General features: G+C 37.7%; 1 protein-coding gene across 4 annotated transcripts; it reads right to left on the bottom strand.

Moving 5' to 3' along the window:
• Positions 1 to 1,367: 1,367 nt before the first annotated feature.
• Tsp74F (Tetraspanin 74F) lies at positions 1,368 to 23,078 on the bottom strand. 4 transcript variants are annotated; one of them, XM_087359190.1, is made up of 7 exons: positions 22,875 to 23,078; positions 8,407 to 8,610; positions 6,107 to 6,298; positions 5,467 to 5,637; positions 4,733 to 4,816; positions 4,342 to 4,470; positions 1,368 to 4,142 (listed from the first exon to the last, which is right to left on the bottom strand). In XM_087359190.1, the coding sequence occupies exons 2-7, from the start codon at positions 8,482 to 8,484 to the stop codon at positions 4,095 to 4,097; spliced, it is 702 nt and encodes a 233-aa protein (XP_087215316.1). In that variant the 5' UTR covers positions 8,485 to 8,610; positions 22,875 to 23,078; the 3' UTR covers positions 1,368 to 4,094. The 4 variants fall into 4 exon arrangements, with proteins under 4 accessions (XP_087215316.1, XP_087215314.1, XP_087215317.1 ...); XM_087359188.1 differs by having other exon boundaries at positions 8,407 to 8,503; XM_087359191.1 differs by lacking the exon at positions 22,875 to 23,078 and adding an exon at positions 15,048 to 15,182 and having other exon boundaries at positions 8,407 to 8,503.
• Positions 23,079 to 23,987: the final 909 nt, after the last annotated feature.

Genomic DNA, 23,987 nt, shown 5'->3' with positions numbered 1-23,987 from the left:
TTACGTACAGATTCGTTTAATTATAATATATAACCCTATTAATATTGCAGTGTATGTATCAGTTTAGAGATAATTGATACGTGAACGATAGTTAGTGAAACGTATAAAATAATATTCTAAGCTTCATAAATGTATTTAAAACATCTCGCTGCAAAATAACAAAACGTAAGATATAAAATGGCGAATGATTCACATTATCACACGTATTAAGACTAGTTCTTGGAACTATACTGAATGATAAATTGCGTATTAGTTTGGATTGTACGATGTTGATAAAACAATTAATGTACTACGTGAATTTGCAGTTGTGTGACACACAGAAAGGATCTGTAACTGATAGGTCTTTGTAGATAACTGGATACATTTTGAAGTGTTATCGTACTTTCACAACCGTATCAGAGATATTCAAATGACAAGCCACTAACCTCACTTCGTCCGCCATACTTACCCAGCATGCCCTGCGAGTTAATGCGAAGAACTATAATAAAAACATTAATATTAATAAATGAATTAAATGAATCAAATAAGTAATATTTTGACCCGTGTAATAATTGTTCACATAAATAAAAATATTTTCTGAACCATCTACGAACTACTAGGCCTGTACTGAATTCTAACAATAAACATTTTTGACTCGGCTCTGATCAATCCAATTCAACAAATTTCAAATTATAATTAAAAATAAACTTATTTATTTAAGATTGTTACCGAATGTCGTGATTTAGAATATTTAAATATTCTAATCTTGGGCGAGAACCAGGTTTTCCTGGACATCTGTCTAGCACGTCTCCAGGTCTGAAATGTATTAGGTTAAAGTAAACAAATACCGAATTTAAATTTCCCTTATCTAGTCTGTATAATTGATTGGGGGAAAATAAAATGTAGACAAAATTATTCGGAAATTCACGAAAAAATACACAATGAAGACATCGGCGTAGATTGGAAGATGGATCTCTGTAAAATAGTTACAATAGAAATTTCACATAAGCCATTAACCCTTTCTTAAACACAGACTGTATCTCAATTATAACAAAACCTTAATTAATTCTACGCTACGATACATAAAGCGACGTTTAATAAATTATGAAACACTCATCACTACGTAATCTGCAAAAAAAACAAAAACAAAAACAGAGTATTTAGGATAAACAAACCACAGCCAGCGTACATTACGTCTGGTTTTGAGGTTAAGTACTACTTCGTGACAGCCGACGTGAAGTTGCCAGCGTTGTGCCAAACAACATCCAGACACTCATTCTTACTTATCAGTGTTGGGGTGACAGCCACCTCGACGTTCGGGGTAGAATCATGTCATAAGAACAGATATACGTGGGCGAAGAATGGATAGGAATAAAAATCCCAAAATGTTTCTGGTTGTAAACATTACATTTTAATTAACACTCGTATACATTCACTGCATTCTTACATTATTACATAGATAAAGAAAATTACATAAAAATATAAGTTAAATTGACATGGAAAGGGGAAAGATTACGTTAATGGAAGTAGTAATATTCACATTCATTAACACCCCTGGAGGCTGAGAGAAAGCAACACGTAGTCCCGTAATTATACATTTTTTTAATCTTTTCCTGCACAAATTTTTGATTTAGACTGAGATGAGCTGAAAAATCAGTTTTTTCCTTAGCTCATTCCACATTTTCATGGCACTTTACATTTTTTCCACGTGTACAAACATTAACTTTACACCAGTCAAAAACACGACCACCTATATCCGGAGATAATTTCTTTTTATCTGTGTAAAGGTGAAGGGGGCAGATTAGGTAGTGAGACACATAGATTTTAATAGCAACAGATGGGAAATATTAATTATAAACATTTACTGTATAAGAATATATTATTTACGACTGATGAAAGTTTGCAACTTTTATTTATTTATATATCGTGAAAGGTATTATTATTTTGGCTTGTAATTTAATCTAAGAACTATATTTTCATGTTCGCTACTCGAAACTAATTATTACGTGGATATTTATAAAGTATATAGTAAACTTATCCACACAACCACAGACAAGTGAGAGCAAACTGAATAAAAAAAATTCGTGCTGAACCGAAATCAATTTCGAATCTCGCGTGGGCGTTTGGTCGAGTGGCATTTTCGACACCGGGTTGCCAGCGTCTTACCTTATGTCATTCTCAAGCTCAGAGACATCAAAAACACAGTTTACCCTTTCTTAAGGTACGAGTTGAAAGCACAAATTATTTATGAAAATGTACAATGCCTCTCAATCTGATAACAAAGCGAGGGAAATATTTGTGTGGAAGGTTGGTAAGTATATGTACGTAACAATTAATTTATTACGAAATCAAACACAGAAAAATTACATCCAATAAGTATAGACATCTATACTTGACTACACATTTAAAGTATGGTTTGTTACCACAGTTTAAAGTTTACGTCACTTCTAAACTACCAGCCAATGAAAAACCTACTTCATTCCGGTAACTGTTAATCCCGAAAAAAAAAATGACTCACGTCGAGCGCTACCAGTTTCAGAATATTTAAAAAAAAATGTAAACGGTGCGTTAAGTACGGGATATCATTATCTACGGACATTAAGTTTTACTAACTCGCTTGTAGTAGTGAATTACAATTCTAACCTAACCTAACTTTACTAAGTCTCAATTCCAAGCATTTACGATATTAATGAATTCAGATCCGGTAGGTCACTTCCGGACGAGACACCAATTTAAAAATGACGCGCGCTTAATTAAATTAAACTTGGTGGTCCGGGTTACAGCATAATTTTACTCCATATAATTTTCACTTAGAGGAGGACGCGTACAGAATAATACCCCACATGTTAAAATATCTGAACGAGAACTCGTAGTTTTAGAAAATACTTAAACGGGAACGTACGTCAATGCTTACCTTTTCAAATGACGTGAAGAGAACGTGCAGTGTCTCAGAATATAGAATTTTCAGCTGTATTTATGATCTTGGTGTTAGTTCCAACATAAATTGTTTCTTTTATTTCCTTACACAACAATTCTAAACTTGTATCGGGGATCCAGTAACACTCAGGTACGCTGACGCTGGCCTATAGTCAGGTGGCGACACGCATCGAGAAGACACTGTACTACTTAACACAATCCTAACCTAAAATGTGCGTACTAAAACTATACTTCTAAAAATTCTATAACTAAATTTCTATAGCTATAAAATGTACAATGGAAACGTGCCTAATATCAGATATATTTTTATTTATTTACAAATCATGTATTCGTCCTTGTTGCCTCCATCATCAGGGCAATGGAGACAGAAAGGACCTCTGAAACATTGGTAAACTTTAACGAGACTTCAAGGCACAATCGCCCAGAAGACATCCATCTTCATACTCGCTTCCGTGAGATCAATTTTTACATCAGAAGAGATCAATAAACCACAAAAGCCTTACGCGTAACCTAATACGTAATTTTACGTAATCTCAACTTCTTCGGTATAGACCCCGCGTAAGAGAAACTCTTATCATAAGTAAAGAATCAGTCCGTACGTATATTTTCAAACACAATTTCTTTAAAATCAATAATATTATTTTCATTTCTAAATAACAAGTTAATATCCATAATTTTTTAATTATTTGCAATCGACGTAGGAAATGGAATCTAATATTAGGCACTTAACTTACTAATTAGAACGTCACAGTTTACGCATGCATTCAAACGACAATGAATTGTAATACCTTTCTACTTAATATTAAATGTACAAAACCTAACCTAACAATCAAAATTATCATCATCATCTGTCCACTGAAACAAGTCTTTATATAATTAAAAGTCCCGACAGTGAAATGTATTTTTCAAAATATAACTCCAGCAAAATTCTCTCTCACGATGACCCTCAAAATGTTCAAAGTATACCTGCATAAATATATTTTATTTTCTAACGTTTAAAGTTGAATCGTAAAGTACGAAACTCTGTAAATAATAGTACGATCTCGAGACACCAAAAATTCTGCAACATATCACTGAAACAGGATTTCTTCTGTTCTTGGTTTATAATTCGAGTTTCGTCGTTCGTTAAGGATGATTACGTGGTTGAACGACGCAGGTCCACCCCCACCCAGAGGGCTTTATTCTATCATCTTGAAGAGCGCGCAAGAAAATATCATTCCTAACAGCTGGAAAATTAAAAGGAACATAAGAATTTCATCGATTAATTTCAAATACAAAATTTTTGCAACCGGACACGCGAAGAATTAAAGAGTTATTTTTATGCTCTCTGCGAATAAAACTGCAGACTGTGCGAAAGGTGACGGAACGCATTTAAAAAAATACAGGCGAGAAAACTTTATTTTGCATCTTAAACCTAATAGTTACCATCAAGCAGGCCACGCCAATTCCAGCCCCTCCGATGATGGCGGCGTGTTCTTTGACAAATTTCTCGGTTATGTTCAAACAACCCGAGGTGTAGATGTTTCCAGGCAACAAAAAGCACTTCCCAAAAGACTGAAAGAAAATAAATTTTACACTCTGGAATGACGTAAATTGTAAAAAAAAAAAAAAAAAAAAAAAAAAAAAATTGAAATATTCGCTTATCACATCTCAGTTATTCAATAACAAAATTTCTCTCGCAACTCGGAAATACAATTCACATTCCCAACGACGTCTTCTTTTTTGTTGATAAACATAATTTGGGGGCCATAATTAATTAAAATTTTCTTCATGGGTACAGTTCAAAGAGTATTTCCGTATTCTGGATTCAACTTACTGAACTTTCTGGGTGAATCCTACAGCAACTTTCCGGAACCCTATCTTTCCAGTCCACAGGGGAGGTGACCCCACAACATTTGAGCTGTAAATAAAAATATCGAGAGACAGTTTCAACGACGCTGTGCCCCCAAGAGCTTCCTTTTGGGGGGGGGGGGGGCAGGACTGTTGTGTCGTACTTTCACAAAGACCCTGGAAATCCGCGTAACAATCTTTATCGAGAGTTCATCGACGTTCTCCGCGTCTCAGCCCCAGAGACTTTGTGAAAGCACTCTACCTATAAATATTTGAATTTATGCCGGACCTAAATTAAAATTCGCCTAAATTTAGGCGCATTCTAGCGCAGAAATTTCAAAATATCAGCTGCGTATTATAATAAAATTTACTAACAGCCAAGTTTCGTCTCTGACCCAACTCTCGACTGCACTAGAAGCAGCTTATCTAACGAGACGTAACAATTTCAGATTGAATCCCGGCTGCTCGAATCAACCTTTCATCGCACCAGACGTAAATTTCCCCTCGTCACATTTAAAGCGTTAAAATCATTTGAAATAATCGACCAAACATCGAATTTAATTACGTTAATACTGAAAATAAAAAAATAAAATAAAAATACGCCTCTTATAATTATAACAGATCTTCAAAAGACTGAATTAATTCCATCCCATAAAATTCACCGCAAGTAATAAAATTACTATTTACACAAATATTTGGATAATCGACCGATACACGTACCTTCTCCTGCGTGTCGTCCCAAGCTCGTTTCACAGATCTGTTTGCTGAATACGTCCTCAGGGTACTCTGCATCTCCTGTTCCATTGTGGTGTGCACCTTTTCGCGAAATACATAACCAAGAATACCACCTACCAGCATAGTCACAAAGATCAGAAACACGATCATGAAATACTGTAACAAACCACAAAAAAAAAAAAATATACCGCGTGACGATATTTTGAAATAAATAAATAAATATATATATATATATATATATATATATATATATATATATAGTACAGTTCTCACTTAATGATTGGAGGATTCATCAAGACGAGCTCAAAGTCTCTTCAACGTTACAATTCCTCAACTTCATTACACCCTTCTTCAGTCCGCACGTAACAAATTACGAGCTCTGTCATCACGACTAACAAACCAAAGCTAACGATGGCATTTATATTCCAGCATTTTTTGTAGAACCCCCAATTCAAATTTTGGACACGACGGGAGCTCTGAGAGAGAGGGGGGATAGGGGGAGGGGGGGAGAGAGGGATCCGAGGTTCTCGCAGCGGAAAGTACGTTACGCCGTCACCTGCAAGGTATACGATTACGTACGAAACTGAAAAATTTACGACACTCGTCATAGAAGAAACTTTCTTACCGTCAGAAGCATGCATTTTATCTCCTTGAGGGCTCCCAGACAGCCAAAAAATGCGATGAGGGAGATGATGGCGCCTGTCGCGATAAGGATGTACACGGCACCGAGGAACAAGTTAGTACCCAACAGCTCATTCATGAAAGATTTGTCCACCAGAGTCCAGATGCCAATACCTAGCACTGAGATACCGCCAACCTGTGAAAGACAAAAGCGTCAAAATGTTTGTAGTTGTTGTGTTAACCGCCATGATTGAAGGAATTTATTTACTATAGTCGGCGTAGTAGTTTTTGGCCGGTGGAATTTTTCAATGGGAAGGCTAGGAGCGAGTCTCGGACTGAACGCCCAAACAAAAGAAACACGCTGACCGTGCCACCTCAGGTACACAGAGTAGGCCCGTCCGCCAGCTCCGCTAGCTTGGAATTTTCAAGGGGAAGGCTAGGAGCGAGTCACTGACTGCACCGAGGAGCCTATCGGACTGAACGCCCAAACAAAAGAAACACGCTGACCGTGCCACCTCAGGTACACAGACTAGGCCCGCCCGCCAGCTTCTCCACCGGCCAAAAACTACTGCGCCGACTATACGTAACGATCTATTAGATTCTCACAACAGACTCTGCTCCATAGAGTTTTTGTCGTAATTACCATCATCGAGATAGTAATTATCAATATTATTACGAGAATAATTATAATGGCAATATGGGACTTGGTGTTCACAAAACTTACAAACACTCAAATCTGTAAAGAAAGCCACGCAACATATATTCAAGCAAACATGCAAAGCCACTCGTTTCAAACAACTGTACCACTACCGAACCAATGCTTGTGGACACACTGCTCCAATCGAGGTTCGCACCCACGGAAACCTCACCCACTGAAAGAAAATGACAAAATTTCGTAGATGAAACGTAGCGTAAGATTGCGTCTACTCAGTTGATTCCAGAGCATTTTATTTTATGTTTAACCATAACATTAAACGAATAAGCATACAAGATTATCAGATACGTTTCACGAGATATTAATATTAAAAGTTAAAAAAATATTTTTAAAAAAACCGAAATTCGTGCGTAAAGAATGAATACAAGTAGGAAGGAAAGAAATATGACAGAATATTACAATAAAATAAATTAAAAAGAATGACACACGTAATCCACCGTCAGTGACCAACACTTTCTGCGTACACAAATAACTCTTGAATATGTAAAATAAAATACTACGATAATCAACCCCAATGACGAGGGTGTTACATGTGACCACAAGAAAGAGAAATATTCATAAAATATTACTGTAAGATAGGATAAGTCTAAGCAAGGGACGACGCTACATTTCAAAGTTATAAAAATATTTTATTAACAAGAGGGTACGACAAATGCAAATATAATATTAATTATATACTACTACTAAGACAGATGCTGGCATTAGTTTGGGATACTTAAGGTCGAAAAGGCATCTGTCGAATGTACATGTTACGTATGATTGACGAATTGTAATAAAACCAGCAGGTAATGTTGTTGTTGACTCATGGCAAAACTGACAAAAATGGAAAACCACAAATATTTGAATTAATAAACAGCAAGGGATCACTGCATTAAGAAATAAATTAAGAGTCAGAATGATAAATTAAAACAAATGAAGGTACTTGTGAGTTATCGGGACACATCGCTTTAAAAATAGATTAGGTTAGGTTGTGAGTTTAGGTTAGGTTGTGAGTTTAGGTTAGGTTAGGTGAGTTTAGGTTAGGTTGTGAGTTTAGGTTAGGTTAGGTTAGTTTAGGTTAGGTGAGTTTAGGTTAGGTTGTGAGTTTAGGTTAGGTTAGGTTAGTTTAGTTTAGGTTAGGTTAGTTAAGGTTAGGTTAGGTGAGTTTAGGTTAGGTTAGGTGAGTTTAGGTTAGGTTAGTTTAGGTTAGTTAAGGTTAGGTTAGGTAAGTTTAGGTTAGGTTAGTTTAGGTTAGGTTAGTTTAGTTTAGGTTAGTTTAGGTTAGTTAAGGTTAGGTTAGGTGAGTTTAGGTTAGGTTAGGTTAGTTTAGGTTAGTTAAGGTTAGGTTAGGTTAGGTTAGGTTAGTTTAGGTTAGGTTAGTTGTCATTTATTGAAATAAAATATAACTTTCAAGTATATGTAATTTATCCACACACATTAACCTAACCTAACCTAACCTATTTTTAAAGCGATGTGTCCCGATAACCCACAAGTACCAAAATGAATTTAAAAAGTGCAGATAAGTGCCATTATTGTGCAATGGGTTCAAAGCTGCGATGCAGATACAACGGAGATCGTGTGATGTACGAATGTAACAACGCCATACTTACAAATATGATGAAGTTCGCTATGAACATGCTGTACTTCATACACTGACCACAGCCGTCCATCTCCTGTCCATAACCCATGTTGCTCGCCTACTCAGATCTGTAAAGAGACAGCGACCAATTCTTTCACCACTTCCAGAAGGTAAAGGTGCCCCTACGACAATGGTCGATCCATTATATGAATATCATACCGGATGTTGTCCATCACTAAAACCATAACAATTACGTATGTTGGTTTTATTTTGTAATTTCTCATATCATCATTCTTCATGTCATGACGTCACCGAGTTTTTAGTTTCAGACTTTGGCCCCTTTACCTCACGGAAAGAGCCCACAACGACGGTCTAATTTGAGGCTGAGTCGGAACTTGGTAACGAAGAGAAAACATCCGGCCTAAACGGGGAACTTAAACTTCTTAACAGCATTAACCACTTGATATTTGTAACGGGCGAAGTGTGGTGTTTTCTTTGAGGTACGGACTAAATTCTTAAATATTATTTAGACAAGTTACGCAACTTCTCTCCTTACCCCCTCTCCTTTCTCTGCTTCTGAGTGCGTAACCTTCTAATTTTACCAAAAGGACACAAGTCTGGATTAGCACAAGATATAGTTATTTATTTTTATTTATTTAGTGTTCTGTCTGACGACAGGTCCATATGAACAGGATCCTTCCATCCTTTTCTCGGACTGGGACCTGTTCATATACGTTCTTGGCAGATGATCCAGAAGTGGTTTGCCATTGCCTTCTTCTGTGTGTGAATGGAGTAATTGTTGGGATGCCTCGGAGGAAAACTCCGTGTTGCCTAGACCACGGCCTTGCCCAACACAAGTTATAAATTCGGGCACCGCCGGGAATCGAACCCTGATCGTCCAGCCAGTAGTCTAGCCAACATATTGCCTAACTTACCCCTGCTCTATGATCCTGTGATGTATCTTTATAACCCCACAAGGTTGAACGAATGTACGTAATGAACCAATGTACTTCACCTCGGAGCCATGCATCTAGGTCACCATGACACAGTTAACGTAAAACGAGAGTGAAAGTTATGCAGCACTGCCTGACTTAAAAGTTTCGTTGTCAGAGAAGGAATGTAAGTAGCAGGAAAAGTACGAAGCTCATTAACTAGTTTATATTCACACGTCTCCGAGTTTCACTTAAACACTCCGAAGCCCGAAGCTCGACTAAATAAATATTTAACATTTCGGTCCTTACCGCAAAGTAAACACAACGCGTCACCGTTACTAGTACCAACTTCTCGTACGAAGCCTTAAATACACTCCGTGGACAAAGTGATGTTAATTACATACTGCAACCACCGTTCTTTAAAAGCTCATCAGCCAGACGTGAAACAGGTTTTACCTATAGTTTGAGAAAATCGTTTCATTTTTAACGACGTCTTCTGTCTAAAACATGTAAAGATTAAAATTTACAAAACCGAAACTTCGCCTGCGGATTTGTACATTTGTAAGAACACGCACTCCATAATTAAACATTATTAGTGTTCTCAGTTGTCCCTTAAATGATGACTGACCATACACGTCTGTATTACTGCAGACACTATGTCTTCTAATGAGAAACAAACAAATTCAAATTAGTTTCGAAAACACCCTAAGTGACGTCATCATCTTTGAATTCACAATAATCTCCGTTTAAAAAAGTCACACTGGACTCCATCCTAAGCCGGAAAAAATCCACCCTGATGATGGAGGCAGCAAGCACTTCTGAAACGTCGTTATCCACCCCTTATTTGTTTGTTTTTTCTCATCAACCCATGTGTGCTACACGCCACACCCATCCATGACGTAATAGCCCTAACAATCTCTGGCGAAATGTACGAGCAATGGCGTCTTCTTTATCACGTGACTTCCTCGCTCTTGGATCAAAATATCCCCCCCCCCCAAAACAGTCCCTCGGGATAAAAGACACGTATTTCACGCCCATATGGACAATTATAGTTTTTATATTGTAATATTTACATATTTATATTGGACATGGGAACGTAAAACATTCTGCACCGAACATAACCTACACTTAATTTCTTCGTAAATGTAACTTGATTTGTTCACAATTTCTTTTTTAATCGTGTCACATTCTCAAGAGGATTCACTAAATACATTTTATAGCGTCAGTTTATCCTACACGAATAAAATATAAAAATGCGTTGGCCGAGTAAGATTTCTAGTTTTCAAACCAACGAGTATGAAGATGGCTGTTTCAAGCTTACAGCCAATCGTCGTCAGAACACACACAAAAAAAGACGAAGTTGTAACTTACGTAAAATACAACTATAAGTAATCCTGGCTTTCGCTGGTTATGAAACTGGCGACTCAAGTTACTTCGTTCTTCACTCTTGCTTTCACAACTTTCCTCCAACACCACCGATTCCACAACTGGAATTCAACAGGTACAACGCAAGTCTCCACTCCTCTCCCAAGCAGCGTCCAGCGGTCTAGATGACGTCACGCGCACCTCATACCATAGGCAGACATGTCCTCCTTATGCCACCAGCAGCCATTACATCATCAGTACGAAATACCACGAAACAGAGGAGGAAAGGAAATTAGATACGTCTGTGTCGCTCTCATTTATAACGTATAGAGCCCCCATTTTAACTACCATGATGACGTCATTGTGTGGTACGCGTGACCTCGGTAAATGAGGACCTACTTTACAGCTGGGTGATGGTAGAGCAGATACGTTTCATATTTATTTTTGTCCACGTGCGTCTTGCAACAAACCTTCTCTTTTGTTACGCTGTATCACTCTGCATAATGAAAAATAGTTAGTCTAATTTAAATATTTAATTTCGAGTAAATAGTCAATAAAAATAATGCATCGAAAAATTCGTAAGATATTCATTAACTCCAAGCGATATATAAGAATCCAGCCCGTACCGCGAAGAAAACACATCTCTTCACCATTACAGAGATGGTTAACGCTGTTTAAGGAAATAATCGCTGTTTATAATGAGACACGAGCTACGTACATAATATTTAAACATCTAGTCCGCACCGCGAAGAAAACACATCTCTTCACCATTACAGAGATGGTTAACGCTGTTTAAGGAAATAATCGCTGTTTATAATGAGACACGAGCTACGTACATAATATTTAAACATCTAGTCCGCACCGCGAAGAAAACACATCTCTTCACCATTACAGAGATGGTTAACGCTGTTTAAGGAAATAATCGCTGTTTATAATGAGACACGAGCTACGTACATAATATTTAAACATCTAGTCCGTACTGCGAAGAAAACACCACTCTTCACCATTACAAAGATCGACTGGTTAACGCTGTTTAAGGAAATGATCGCTGTTTATAATGAGACACGCACTGCGAACATAATATTTAAACATTTAGTCCGTACCGCGAAGAAAACACTACACTTCACCATTACTAAGATTAACTAGTTAACGCTGTTTAAGGACGTAATCGCTGTTCACAGCGAGAATCATACGATGCACACAAACAACAGACTTAAGAAGATGAAACCACTGGGCTTTTAAGGATTAATACGTTAGCCGTTTTGCATTAATTAGTATAATTTTAACAAATTGCCGAGAAAATATTTAATAAACTGACCAGTCTTCCTGCGAGTCGATAAGAAAGTTCTAATTCATCTGTTACATTTCAGCGCGTTCACTGATGAAGGTAAACCCACCGTCAAGCGATAGGAGTTTTTTTTTCTATACGAGTTAAGTAAGTATCGCTCTACAAAAAGAATAAAACCTACTTCCTTTTCCGCTACAGTTCTTGCTGGCAGTCGGAAAGAGACAGTTGCGTTCAATTTTACCAGTGAAAGCGGTGTGGCATTCCCGTAAGACACACTGCTAACCTCTACAACTAAAAACATAACCTCAAATAAAAAGGTCTACGTAGTTAAACCACCGTCACAGATTAATAACTACACGTTTTATCTAATCCTTAATCTGTGTGACGGCCATATTTCAACTGCAGGTCACGTGTTCAAAATGAAGTTGGGGGGGGGGGAATAATGAGACACGTGGTTATGGTGACTGGGTAAAACCATGAAATCCACACAGCCAATGTTCTGGGTAAGTACCAAATCAAAGACCTCCCACACTAACTGGAAAATTCCGACTTCCGTAGGAAATTCAAAGTTATTCAACGAATCTAAACACGTCATCACGTGATTAAAAAAGATTTTAACGAAACCACATCCTGAGACAACGAAATCCAATAAAACTTGGTACCTCGCATTGAAGGAAGGACACAGATTGAGGGTGTTTGAGAAAAGGGTACTGAGGAAAATAACGGTACCTAAGAGTGATGACGTAAAATGAGACAGGATAAAACTGTACAAACATTAGGAAGATAAATTCTAGAAGGATATCGGTAGGGTATGTAGCATGCATGGGGTAGATAAACACGTTGAAATTTCCGCTTGGAAAATCTGAAGTGAAGACACCATTTGGAAAATCTACGCCAAAGAGGGAGGACTGAGTCCGCCACGTATTTGACGAATTTTTTTACGTGATCTGGAGTCAAACTGAGGCTTGTAAACAACTGTCAGCATATCATTTAAGCCTTCTTCTTTGTATTTTTTCTATCCTAGTCTTCCTGGTAAGACTTTGTGTACCTTATGATAGTGATGGGGTCCCGGGTTCAATTCCCGGTGGTGCTCAGATTTATAACTTGTGTTGGGCAAGGCCGTGGTCTAGGCATCACGGAGTTTTCCTCCGTGGCATCCCAACAATTACTCCATTCACACACAGAAGAAGGCAATGGCAAACCACTTCTGGATCATCTGCCAAGAACGTATATGAACAGGTCCCAGTCCGAGAAAAGGATGGAAGGATCCTGTTCATATGGACCTGTCGTCAGACAGAACACTACAAAAAAAAATGATAGTGAAAGGAGGCAGGAGGGATGTGTCCAAGGACGCCAGAAAATTCACACCCAGTGTTTTGTCCACACATCACATAGCGAAAGAATACCATCGTGTGTGTAGCTGTCATATTTACTTAGAATGTAAATATTTTATTTCTGATAAAGTTATAAAACAAATATCCTGCTAGGAAATTCTATTTTTTTTAAATTATTTTTAGACACAGAGAACATTCCACCACTGACATATGCATATTTTTCCGTCTTCTTATCAAGCTATAATACAAGTTATAAAAGAAAATCAAACCATTTCATAATAGTAGTTGAATTTAAATAGACCAGCAGAGAGCCATAGTGGTATTTAAAAGGGACCACAAAGGGTTAAAATAGATCTGAGGGGAAGACGGCTGGAAGGTGTGAAGATGGCGCTGGCAGAGGGCTCTCGCGAACACGGTAATAGACCTTCGGGTTGCATAAAAGTAGGGCGAAGATGATCATTAAGGCTTTGACCGGGATGTTCTTTTGTTAAATCTTATGTGGTACCGCCTGATTAGACTTCTAATGGTTAAGTGAAGTGTTTTCTTCGCGGTACGGTCTGGATTCGTAAATATTATGAAGACGAGCTTCGGCTTCAAAGGGTTAATCAGCTGATTTTCGTAATGGTGAGGTGTAGTGTTTTCTTCGCGGTACGGACTGAATTCATAAATAATATTCAGACGATCTTCGGCTTCAAAGGGTTAAATGAGATATAACAGATAAAAGATACTGGTACAAGGTTTCGTATGGATGATTTTCTGACAAATTTTTAAACAGTGTACGAGGATTTCTCTTGTTGCATGGCTCGTCTGGCAGTGTAATTACAGGAACAGATAAAACATGAGAAAATCCTTCGACTCAACGCGACAGGTTACATAACCTATTTAGGAGACGGCATTTAACCTTAATTACGTCGTTTTCAGATACGTTCACAGCTAAATTTTTTTAAATAATTTATCGATTAACTTCGCCACACTGCCTCACTATACGCTGAACAGATTTTTTTGGGTTCTACTAAGCTTTGTTGTCACATTAAAATTCTGGTTAAAATCAGACAACAATAACGTATATTTTATATCACTAGGACAGAGCGCTCCTTTCGGAGCTCCTCGGAGGGGTTGGTCAAGTTTTTAAAAAGCAACGAACCCCTTCGGGGGGGGTTGGTTGCGTTTTAAAATCTTGAGTAAGACACTAAACTCGGCATTGTGGTGTTACACTCGGCATTGTTGTGTTGTACTCGGCATTGTCGTGTTCCACAACAATGCCGAGTTTGTTTATACTCGGCATTGTTGATGACGTAATTTATTGACGACGAGGAATCACAAATTTTTATAATATAAATACTAGAGCAGGGCGCTCCTTTCGGAGCTCCTCGGGGGGTTGGTTGCGTTTTAAGAACTTAAATAACCCCCCTTCTGATGTTTTAGTTCTTTACATCGCTGTTCAGAGGCCAAAAGTTCTTGGTCGTTCAACTATCTACGTCCAATCCCACCCTTGCAAATCTTCCTCTGTTTTTCTACATGTGTCGTTAATATGGTCTCGTTTATCAATGTAAGTCTTCTTTCGCTTTTGTTTATTTCTTAAATAGGTCTGATGTTGTAGTTCTTTACGTCGCTGTTCAGAGACCAACAGTTCTTGTGCAGTCAACTTTCTTCGTCCAGCTCCACCCCTGCAAATCTTCGTCTTAAAATCGATCAAAAGTCAGTTTTTATAATACTTTCGTAATCGTAATATATCGAATGAGTATCAGTTTACCTTGTTGGAGTTGTTGGAGTTGGTACTTCAAATACCCGACAACTTCTTCTTTCACTTTTCTGATGTTTTAAGCCAACTGTCAGTCAATATTCAAGAATGCGACGTGCTGCTTCTAGAGCAGAGATCATGCGACTGGCTTGATAGTTTTTGTTGTGAAGCATTATTTGTTTACTCGGCATTGTTGTGTTCCACAACAATGCCGAGTATAAACAAATATAAGTTGACATTGTTGATGACGTCATTTTTGACGACAAATTGGTTGAAGACAACGACTAATCACAAATTTTTATAGTATAAAAAAGATAGATTTCCTACAAGCATTTTTACTCGCGGAAGATTCCCACGTGTAGAATCTCCATATTTGGAATTCTAGAATTAAGTCTACAACACATAACATTTGTGTCGTGGACAGAAATATCCTGACCCCTCCCTCCTTCCATAACAAGGCTGACCATCTACATACAAAACACAGTAATGACTCAAAACAATGCCTGCGGTATGAATCACAAGGCCCGATTGTCCTTCAGTCATAGTTCTGACTTCCATGACGTAATTCTGCTCACTAATTCCACTGCCGTCCCCCGAATTAATTACGTATTCATTCATAATAAACTGACGATTCCTTCGAATCACGGAGCTCGACCAAGTTAATATACTAATTCAGTCCGTACCGCAAAGAAAACACTACACTTCACCATTACACAGAGCGACCGGTTAGTTGATGATCGATGTTTATTTTGAGAATCATACGAAACTCACAAATACATTCCTTGGGAAAAATGCAGAGATAATAAATTTTAAACAAAAGTGGTGCACGTAGTTACCATTAATTTTTAAGGCGTCAAGATAGACACTGAATATTAAATGTTGGCTTCTTCGTATGTGGGGAAGTTCGCCCAAAACTGAATAATTCTTGTCGTAATATTTTCTACGTCGGTTTTCAACCCCTGGAAAGCCAATGCAAATTGTAAGACCCCGCTTTCTTTTTAGTGTTGTATCCTTGTAATCCTGGGGTCTCGGGTTCGAGTCCCGGCGGTGCCCGAATTTATAACTTGTGTTGGGCAAGGCCGTGGTCTAGGCAACACGGAGTTTTCCTCCGGGGGCTTCCCAACAATTACTCCATTCACACACAGAAGAAGGCAATGGCAAACCACTTCTGGATCATCTGCCAAGAACGTATATGAACAGGTCCCAGTCCGAGAAAAGGATGGAAGGCTCCTGTTCATATGGACCTGTCGTCAGACAGAACACTAAATAAAAAATAATAAATCACCCTGTCCACCGTTTCAAAACTTGTTACCACCGTCGGCTCACTGTGAACTAAGTCTTCCATTTGTCAAACCCCAACGTCCGTGTGTGCCCTTCGACATACGCGTTGTTAATAAATGGTATTTCTTTTGTTTCGGTCAATGACCCCTCGATAGCCAAATCCATTAAATTCCACAAAAGAAAAACTGCAAAGCTGTAAGCATTTGTAGCGTTTTATATAAACTGGGTGGGAGTTATATTTCCTGATCCCGTGCAGACAGACAGCCCACGCACTGATTTAAGTTTTCGTGTTTGACGACAAATTCTCCTTTCGCGTGTAAACTTCCACTTGGCCACTTTGGAGCAACACTGACACGTATTCCAGACAGGAAGATATATAACAGTTTCCAACCACAGCCGGGATGTGATCGTCGTTTCAGCTGATAATCAAATCTCACAATATGTTGAAACGCCATTTTAAGATTGATTTAATCGATGTCACGTGGTTCATTATCTTTGAAGCCGAAGCTCGTCTAAATAATATTTAAGAATCCAGTCCGTACCGCGAAGAAAGCACAACTCTTCACCATTACAAAGATCAACTGGTTAACGCTGTTTAAGGAAATAATCGCTGTTTATAATGAGACACGCGCTGCGTACATAATATTAAAACATTTAGTCCGTACCGCGAAGAAAACACCACACTTCACCGTTAAAAATATCAACTGGTTAACGACGTTTAAGAAAATTTGACAACACGTGGATAATATCAGGCAGGAACTTTGGAGAGTTAGTTACAGAAGAATTGAGATATTTTCAGAACGAGGAACTTCACAAATAATAATGAAGTAATTAAATAATTGAACATGGCATTGCAGAGACGTGTATGATACATTGATACGCTGATAAATTCATACAACATTTTAAACAAAACAAAAAAAAAACATGAAAGGAAGACACCATGTGGTAGACATAAGCATAGATGGGAAGACAATTCTTACATCCAAAGCAACAGTTACATCCTAATAAATCACACTTCGATGTTGTTACTTCGAAGCGGATAACACTTTCTCGATGTTGTTACTTACGTTGTCTGCCACGACAAAACCAGTTTCACCTCTTCCATAGCACGGACGCAGTATGTTGAGAGACCAACGCAAATATTTGTAGCCGAAGATGCAAACTCATTCCGCTATTGCACGAAAGTGAAATTATGGTTGCTAAGATACGTCACGACTTTCGACAAAACACGTGTTAATCGACGTATGGAAATTAAATTTAACAGTCTGTTATTGTTATTGTCTTCACTGCTATTATATTTATACTTCCAAGGCCAAATTTTCCAACCCATGGTCCACGTCCCGCTGAAGGTCCTCAAAATTTAATTTTTTTTATCACACAAACATGTAGACCCTATTATACAGTTACTATCAATATCGTAAGCCCCGTTAAAGTTGACGGGAATTAAATTTATTTTGTGTTAAACTTCAATATAATTTATTCCAAAATTATCTTTAGAAATAACACTGAAAACATAAAATTTATACATTATAAGAATAAGGTCCTTATGGTTTGAGGACACCATTCAGAACACAGTAGCCTATATGACATGATAATATTAAAACGAATCTCAGGCAAAGAGAGTTTAGGATGTGGATTGGATTAATCTGGCTCGGGGCAAGGACTGGGATGGCTTAACAGATTCATTTGGTTTCATTTGGTTGTGTATAGTTTCAAGATATCGACACTTGAAACAAGGTTTGTAATGCAAGTGTTGAAATACGTAGTTACATTCGACAAATTGGAAATCTGGCTGAAAATTTTCCAACACTCACCATGCGCTTTTCGAGGGAAAGCGGAGAAATCTGAAAGGTATATGAAACAGAGGAACCTGTTTAACAAATAAAATGCACACAATTATTATTCTGACTCATTTGGGTCTAATTAATCAATTATTATTTTTCTCGAGAGTATCCAGTATGCAGTGAAATGTAACTACGTGTAATTTTAAAGAGAAAAGAAAGAACTACCATTGTTCATTGCTGGAAAGAATGCTTTAAATGCACTTCAAGTACGAATTCTTGTGTAGAAATGAGGAATTGTTCTGGTAATTATATGATAAACATGCGATTATTAAAAGAGCATTGTATACGCGTACGAGCTCTAGGGCACAACACGATTGTTGGATACGTGAATTAACCATTCGCTTCCAGGGAAAATGAGACAGCAAACAATTTATTGTAAACGAAGCTGCATGTACGTATTTACGTTAACTATGTAATATACAGCTCACCAGGTGATTGTTGGATAAGAAATTTGGACGTTTTCGCTTAAATTAATGGAAGAATCAGTAAGAATTATGTGTAAATAGTTAAAATATCGTAATTTGTAAATCCAATATGTATCGCTGAATTAGATTCGGCAGAATGAAATATTAAACTTGCATAAAACAAAACTTAAAAGGATAAAAGAATAATTTTGAGTAAGATATAGGTTAGTGGACGAGGTCATTTTTTCAAGGCAATAGCAGTGTACACGTAAATAAAGCCTTTACCAAATTCAAACGCTTTAATTAAATTGAACTTTTGTGTATTTGATAAAACAAAAAAAACTACATTAATTTATTTCATTGTTGTGTACGTCTTGGCATGTACTTGAACGTGAAAACTTTCACCGAAGGTTAGTGACAATACATTCACAGAATCGGCCGGTTTTAGTTTAAGTATTCTGACCTAAGCCTGCTTCAATTGTTTTTTTGTTGTTGTAGCAAGAATAATCGATCATCGGTCATTGCCCCCCGACATTATTGCAATCGATATTTCCTTACAGAGCGTGGCACAGTCGAGCAGTGTGCACCTTCAGTATTCGATGTCTCGAAATATCGATCCCGACATCAACACAACTGTACGGAATTCCCTGTGCTGCTAACTTAATCTGTTTTTATTAAACTTGAACATACATGGTCAGGTCATTAACCTGCCACATTTATGTCGATTAAACACGTGTTTATTTTCTCTGGTGGATGAATTATGATGTATACGGGGATTTTCAGGCACAGCGATATCTCGTCCCAGGAAATGACGGTTAGGAGAACCCCGACATCTGTTAACGGTCATCAAAGCTTAACCAATTTTTCTGTTCTTACGTTAACCACAAAAAAACTTGTAAGCCTATCAACATTACACACGAAACACAGAAACTGTCACAAGTCAACGGTAATATTGAAGCGATTAGTTACGGATTCCACTATTGCCTTGCTCCCCAGCAAATGTGAATTTCTGAAGTAGGCCGTGTTCTAGGTTTTTATTATTTTTATTTAGTGTTCTGTGTGACGACAGGTCCATATGAACAGGATCCTTCCATCCTTTTCTCGGACTGGGACCTGTTCATATACGTTCTTGGCAGATGATCCAGAAGTGGTTTGCCATTGCCTTCTTCTGTGTGTGAATGGAGTAATTGTTGGGATGCCACGGAGGAAAACTCCGTGTTGCCTAGACCACGGCCTTGCCCAACACAGGTTATAAATTCGGGCACCGCCGGGAATCGAACCCGAGACCCCCAGGATTACAAGGCCAGCGTTCTAACCGCTAGACCACATTGGCGTTCGGGAAACCGCGTATTTTTTTTCGAGTGTACACAAATTAAAGAGGGCGGTTCCATAAAACTAATTACTGTTGATGTAAAAAATGAATAAAAATTTAAAACTCTGACTGGGGAAAGATGTGGTAACCATTTTATTTCAGCTACAATCATTCGGAACTTGGAACCAATGCATGTGGAAATGGATCATAATTTTACCAGTCTTGTTTAGACATGATTTTGCTTAAAATAGATGATTATGAGATAAGAAGTTTCCTGCACGTGAAAGAAGTAGTGACCCAAGCTAGTTCGTGCGACCTGGTAACTCGAAAGTTAAGAAGGGATGGGTTATCATGTTGGGTCAGTAGAGGGCAATCATGCCTTACTGGGGGTCATGTAGGGTCAGTCCCCTGAATACGGTTTTCAAATTTAGGGCATATGCATAATTCAATGACTAGAATGTAGATAGTGATACTATCATCTTAACTCTTCAAAACCTAGCGGTAATTACACGTACCATTATTTTACTCCACCCCAAATTAGAGTAACCACCACCCCACCCCTTTAGAGTTTTTTCATTCCAGTTTCCCCCCCCCCCTCACAGACTGGACGTCTGAAGAAATGTACAGATTACACACGACATTTCCAAATCGATTATTCACAGATATCGATTGGCCGTCATTCACCTCACAGAAAAAGGTCTACTGTTCTCCACGATCACATTTCGTGACACTGACACATATGAATGAGAAACCACCCCCTTCCAAACTTCTCACCCCCACCCATGTGACAGGACATTTTTGTGCGGTAAAAATTTAGATTTGAGATTCCTAAGTTATAAGTCGTCATGTATGGATTCTGAAGAATCCATTCCAATCACAATTAAATTAGGCTGTACACACATTATATTCATTCCAATTTAATAAGACCAAATACGTTTCTACTACGTGTTTATTTTTCGTATTTGTGTAGAGACCCTTCGAAACCAAGTAATATTTAAGAATTCAGTCCGTACCGCGAAGAAACCACCACACTTCACCTTTACGAAGATCAACTGGTTAACGCTGTTTAAGGAAATAATCGCTGTTTATAATGAGACACGCGCTACGTACATAATATTTAAACAGAGAGTCCGTACCGCGAAGAAAACACAACTCTTCACCATTACGAAGATCAAATGGTTAACGCTGTTTAAGGAAATTATCCCTGTTCAAACTGAGTATCGTAAGAAACAAATTTACAAGACTAAAATACAGAGTTTCCGATTGTTAAAACAGAGTGCATATAGTTACCATTGGATTTTATGAGGTTAAAACATGACGCAACATTCTAGTGGGTAGTGATGATAAAAACAGTGCGTGTATCGTGTGGCATTTGTTATACGTAAACCGCTAATGCCATCTGGGCACGTTAATTGAAAGGCTGTGGTCTTTAATACATTGCAGTGACTCTCTCATTAAACATAACCTCTAATTAGGTCGCCTAGTTCCCTAATGACACAAAAGCAAGGGCTTGGCTTCTGCACTGCAGAATGCCCGTATGACATTTGACAATTTCAATTTGAGACATTCAGTTCATACTACCGTACTTTGAAATTGAGAGGCTTGCCAACAGAACGACACAAAAACCACTAATTACGTGCGGATGAAGATATACAATACAATGAACGGTCTACTGATATCTTTATCGTACTCAGGCACTTTTTCTTCGGAATTTTGACTTTTATAAAATCTGTTCTGGGTTTCAACGAATAATCAAAATGTTGTTCCAAACCAGAATTCAATTACTACCTACGCATTGTACACAGTTTAGATATCTGTAGCAGGAACACTAGCAACACAAACACAAGAGCATTTTATATCAAGTATTGTAAAATAATTAATAAAATAGGCTGAAAAAAGCATTATATTTTGAGGGGGGGGGGGGGGAATTCATCTAACAGCAAAAAGATATTCACTTTACAAAATAAAACTGTTACATTAATGGCTGGTGTCAAACCTACAAATTCATGTAGAAGTCTATTTAAGAAATTAAAGATCCTCGCTCTTCCATATTCTCATTAATGAACTCAATTGTAGATAACAAAGAACATTTTCCAAATTCTACGACACACACTGTCCACACAAGGAATAATAATCAGCGTCATGTTTTTGGAAAAGTGTGTATCGTGCAGGCATAAAAATTTTCAACTGCCTACCATCGACTCTAAACTAAAAAGTCACAATTTACAGTAGGATTAAAAAGATTCTTAATAACACACTTCTTTTACTCTGTTTATTAATTTATAATGTTCACAAACAAGTCTTAATGTTCATTAAAGTTTTCTTGTCTTCACGTAATATAAATGGGTAGTATAATTTATCTACTGTATGTATTTGTAATATGTATTGTATCATTATGAGTCATTCCACATCCTACCGACATTTGACAAACTTGTGGTTCCATAGAACGTGATAAAAATGTATGTAACTACGAGAGGGCAAGTTCACCTTTGTTGAGTATTTATTTTCAGCCATCCAGTAAGTAAAACTTTACAGAATGATCAAATGTACCCAAACTATTATCGTATATTATACGAAATAAATGGTTCCCATAAGTTAGATGACAACAGGATGTGAAGTGTGTACTTAAGAATCTTTTTAATGCTACTTTAAACAGTGCCTTTTTATTTAGAAGACTTTCGACACTTGATGGTAAACTGTTGAATATGTTGATGCGTGCATAATATTGTTTTGTGAAGCTAATTCACATTCCTTGTGTTGACACTGTGTACAGTAGAATTATAGTTGCGTTTTTAAACCAATTAACCAACCAACCAAATCATATTTATTAAGACCTACATCACAGATAAACTGTTCTAACCTAAACAAACCCTGCAACAGCTGCTGTAACCATTATTAACTACTGCACAAATAATTGTAAATAAGTCTATATAACCCATTATTAAACTATCAGATGTGTTTTTGGTCGCTGTAAAGAAATGGACGTGTATTTACTTACTGCGTTTTATTCAATGTTGATTAGCATCAGCTGTAATAACAATGAGCGCGCTATTGTGTCTACGATCCAACAGCTTGAACTGAAAAGCACACACGTGAAGGTAATACTTGTCTCTGCGCGCGCCTACATTTGCAAGAGACGAGTATAATGGAGAATAACTTTCTTTCTCTACACAGGCCCAACTTCGTAGCAACAACTAAACGGACAACAGGGGGGGGAACAGTCCAAAGAACTTCGTGTGTGTAGAACAATACAAAGATATGCCTGAAGAACGTTTTAACCTTGAGTTTTGAAATAATTACACGTCGTAGTGTTTTCGAATGCGATGTTGGCGAGTGTGGATTCTTGCTTCACGCAAAGACATCATTTTCGATGACTGTATGAAGTGATGACAATGTTTCCATTTCGATAGATCGTGAACGCAGCCATGTTCTTATAATCGATTTTAAGAGATTATAAAAATAGCTGGGGTGGTCGCCAATGTCAGTTTGTACCAATTTTGTGTATATTGATCAGCTTGTTCCAACACTAAAAGGAAGAAACACGCGAAAGTGTAAAGCACATAACAATCAGGGCTAAATAGTAAAATGACAGAACTTACACCACATCCGGCCTATTGCTAAAGCAGGATCTACTCAAGGCCTAATTATGGCGTTTGTCTGCACAAATAATTTTTATCCTGTACCTATCAACGGATGGCTAACGTGATAAAACATTCTTTTAATGGTATTACTTATGTCAACATAAATTTCGACGGCGAGAAAAACTGAAACTATGTCCATTGATATAAATTATCAACGTGAACGTATGCTTACCAGTTCAAGAATCGATGTCTAAATATTTCAACTCGCCACAAGCCGGAGACATCATTTTTTAAAAGCTGTGTTTATAGTCGTGGAAAATGTGGCCAGGAACACACTTACGGAAATGCTAGAGCCACCGCCCTTGTGGGATTCAACATTAATGAGTTCTGGGGCTGAAATTCTAGAATTTACACGAAAGAATATAGCCGTGTCACAAATGTTAGAGTGTATAGCAGGATAGCCAACCGTATGTCCGCAGAAACCTCTGTACCTTCAAAACGGCTTTTTAGAAATTCGCGGGAAATTTAAT

Source organism: Zootermopsis nevadensis, unplaced genomic scaffold (genome assembly GCF_977971745.1).
Source record: "Zootermopsis nevadensis isolate Lab colony 2312 unplaced genomic scaffold, Znev_1.0 Znev_ptg000031l, whole genome shotgun sequence".
In the NCBI taxonomy this organism is placed as follows: Eukaryota; Metazoa; Arthropoda; class Insecta; order Blattodea; family Termopsidae; genus Zootermopsis; species Zootermopsis nevadensis.
This window is presented reverse-complemented; position numbering and strand designations above follow the sequence as displayed.

Coding starts and splice junctions, on each gene's coding strand:
- Tsp74F (XM_087359190.1), bottom strand. CDS start 8,484: ATGGGTTATGGACAGGAGATGGACGGCTGTGGTCAGTGTATGAAGTAC. Junction 5,638..6,106: donor TAAAATGCATGCTTCTGACG/GTAAGAAAGTTT, acceptor GGTTTGTTACAG/TATTTCATGATCGTGTTTCT. Junction 4,143..4,341: donor TTGGCGTGGCCTGCTTGATG/GTAACTATTAGG, acceptor TTAATTTTCCAG/CTGTTAGGAATGATATTTTC.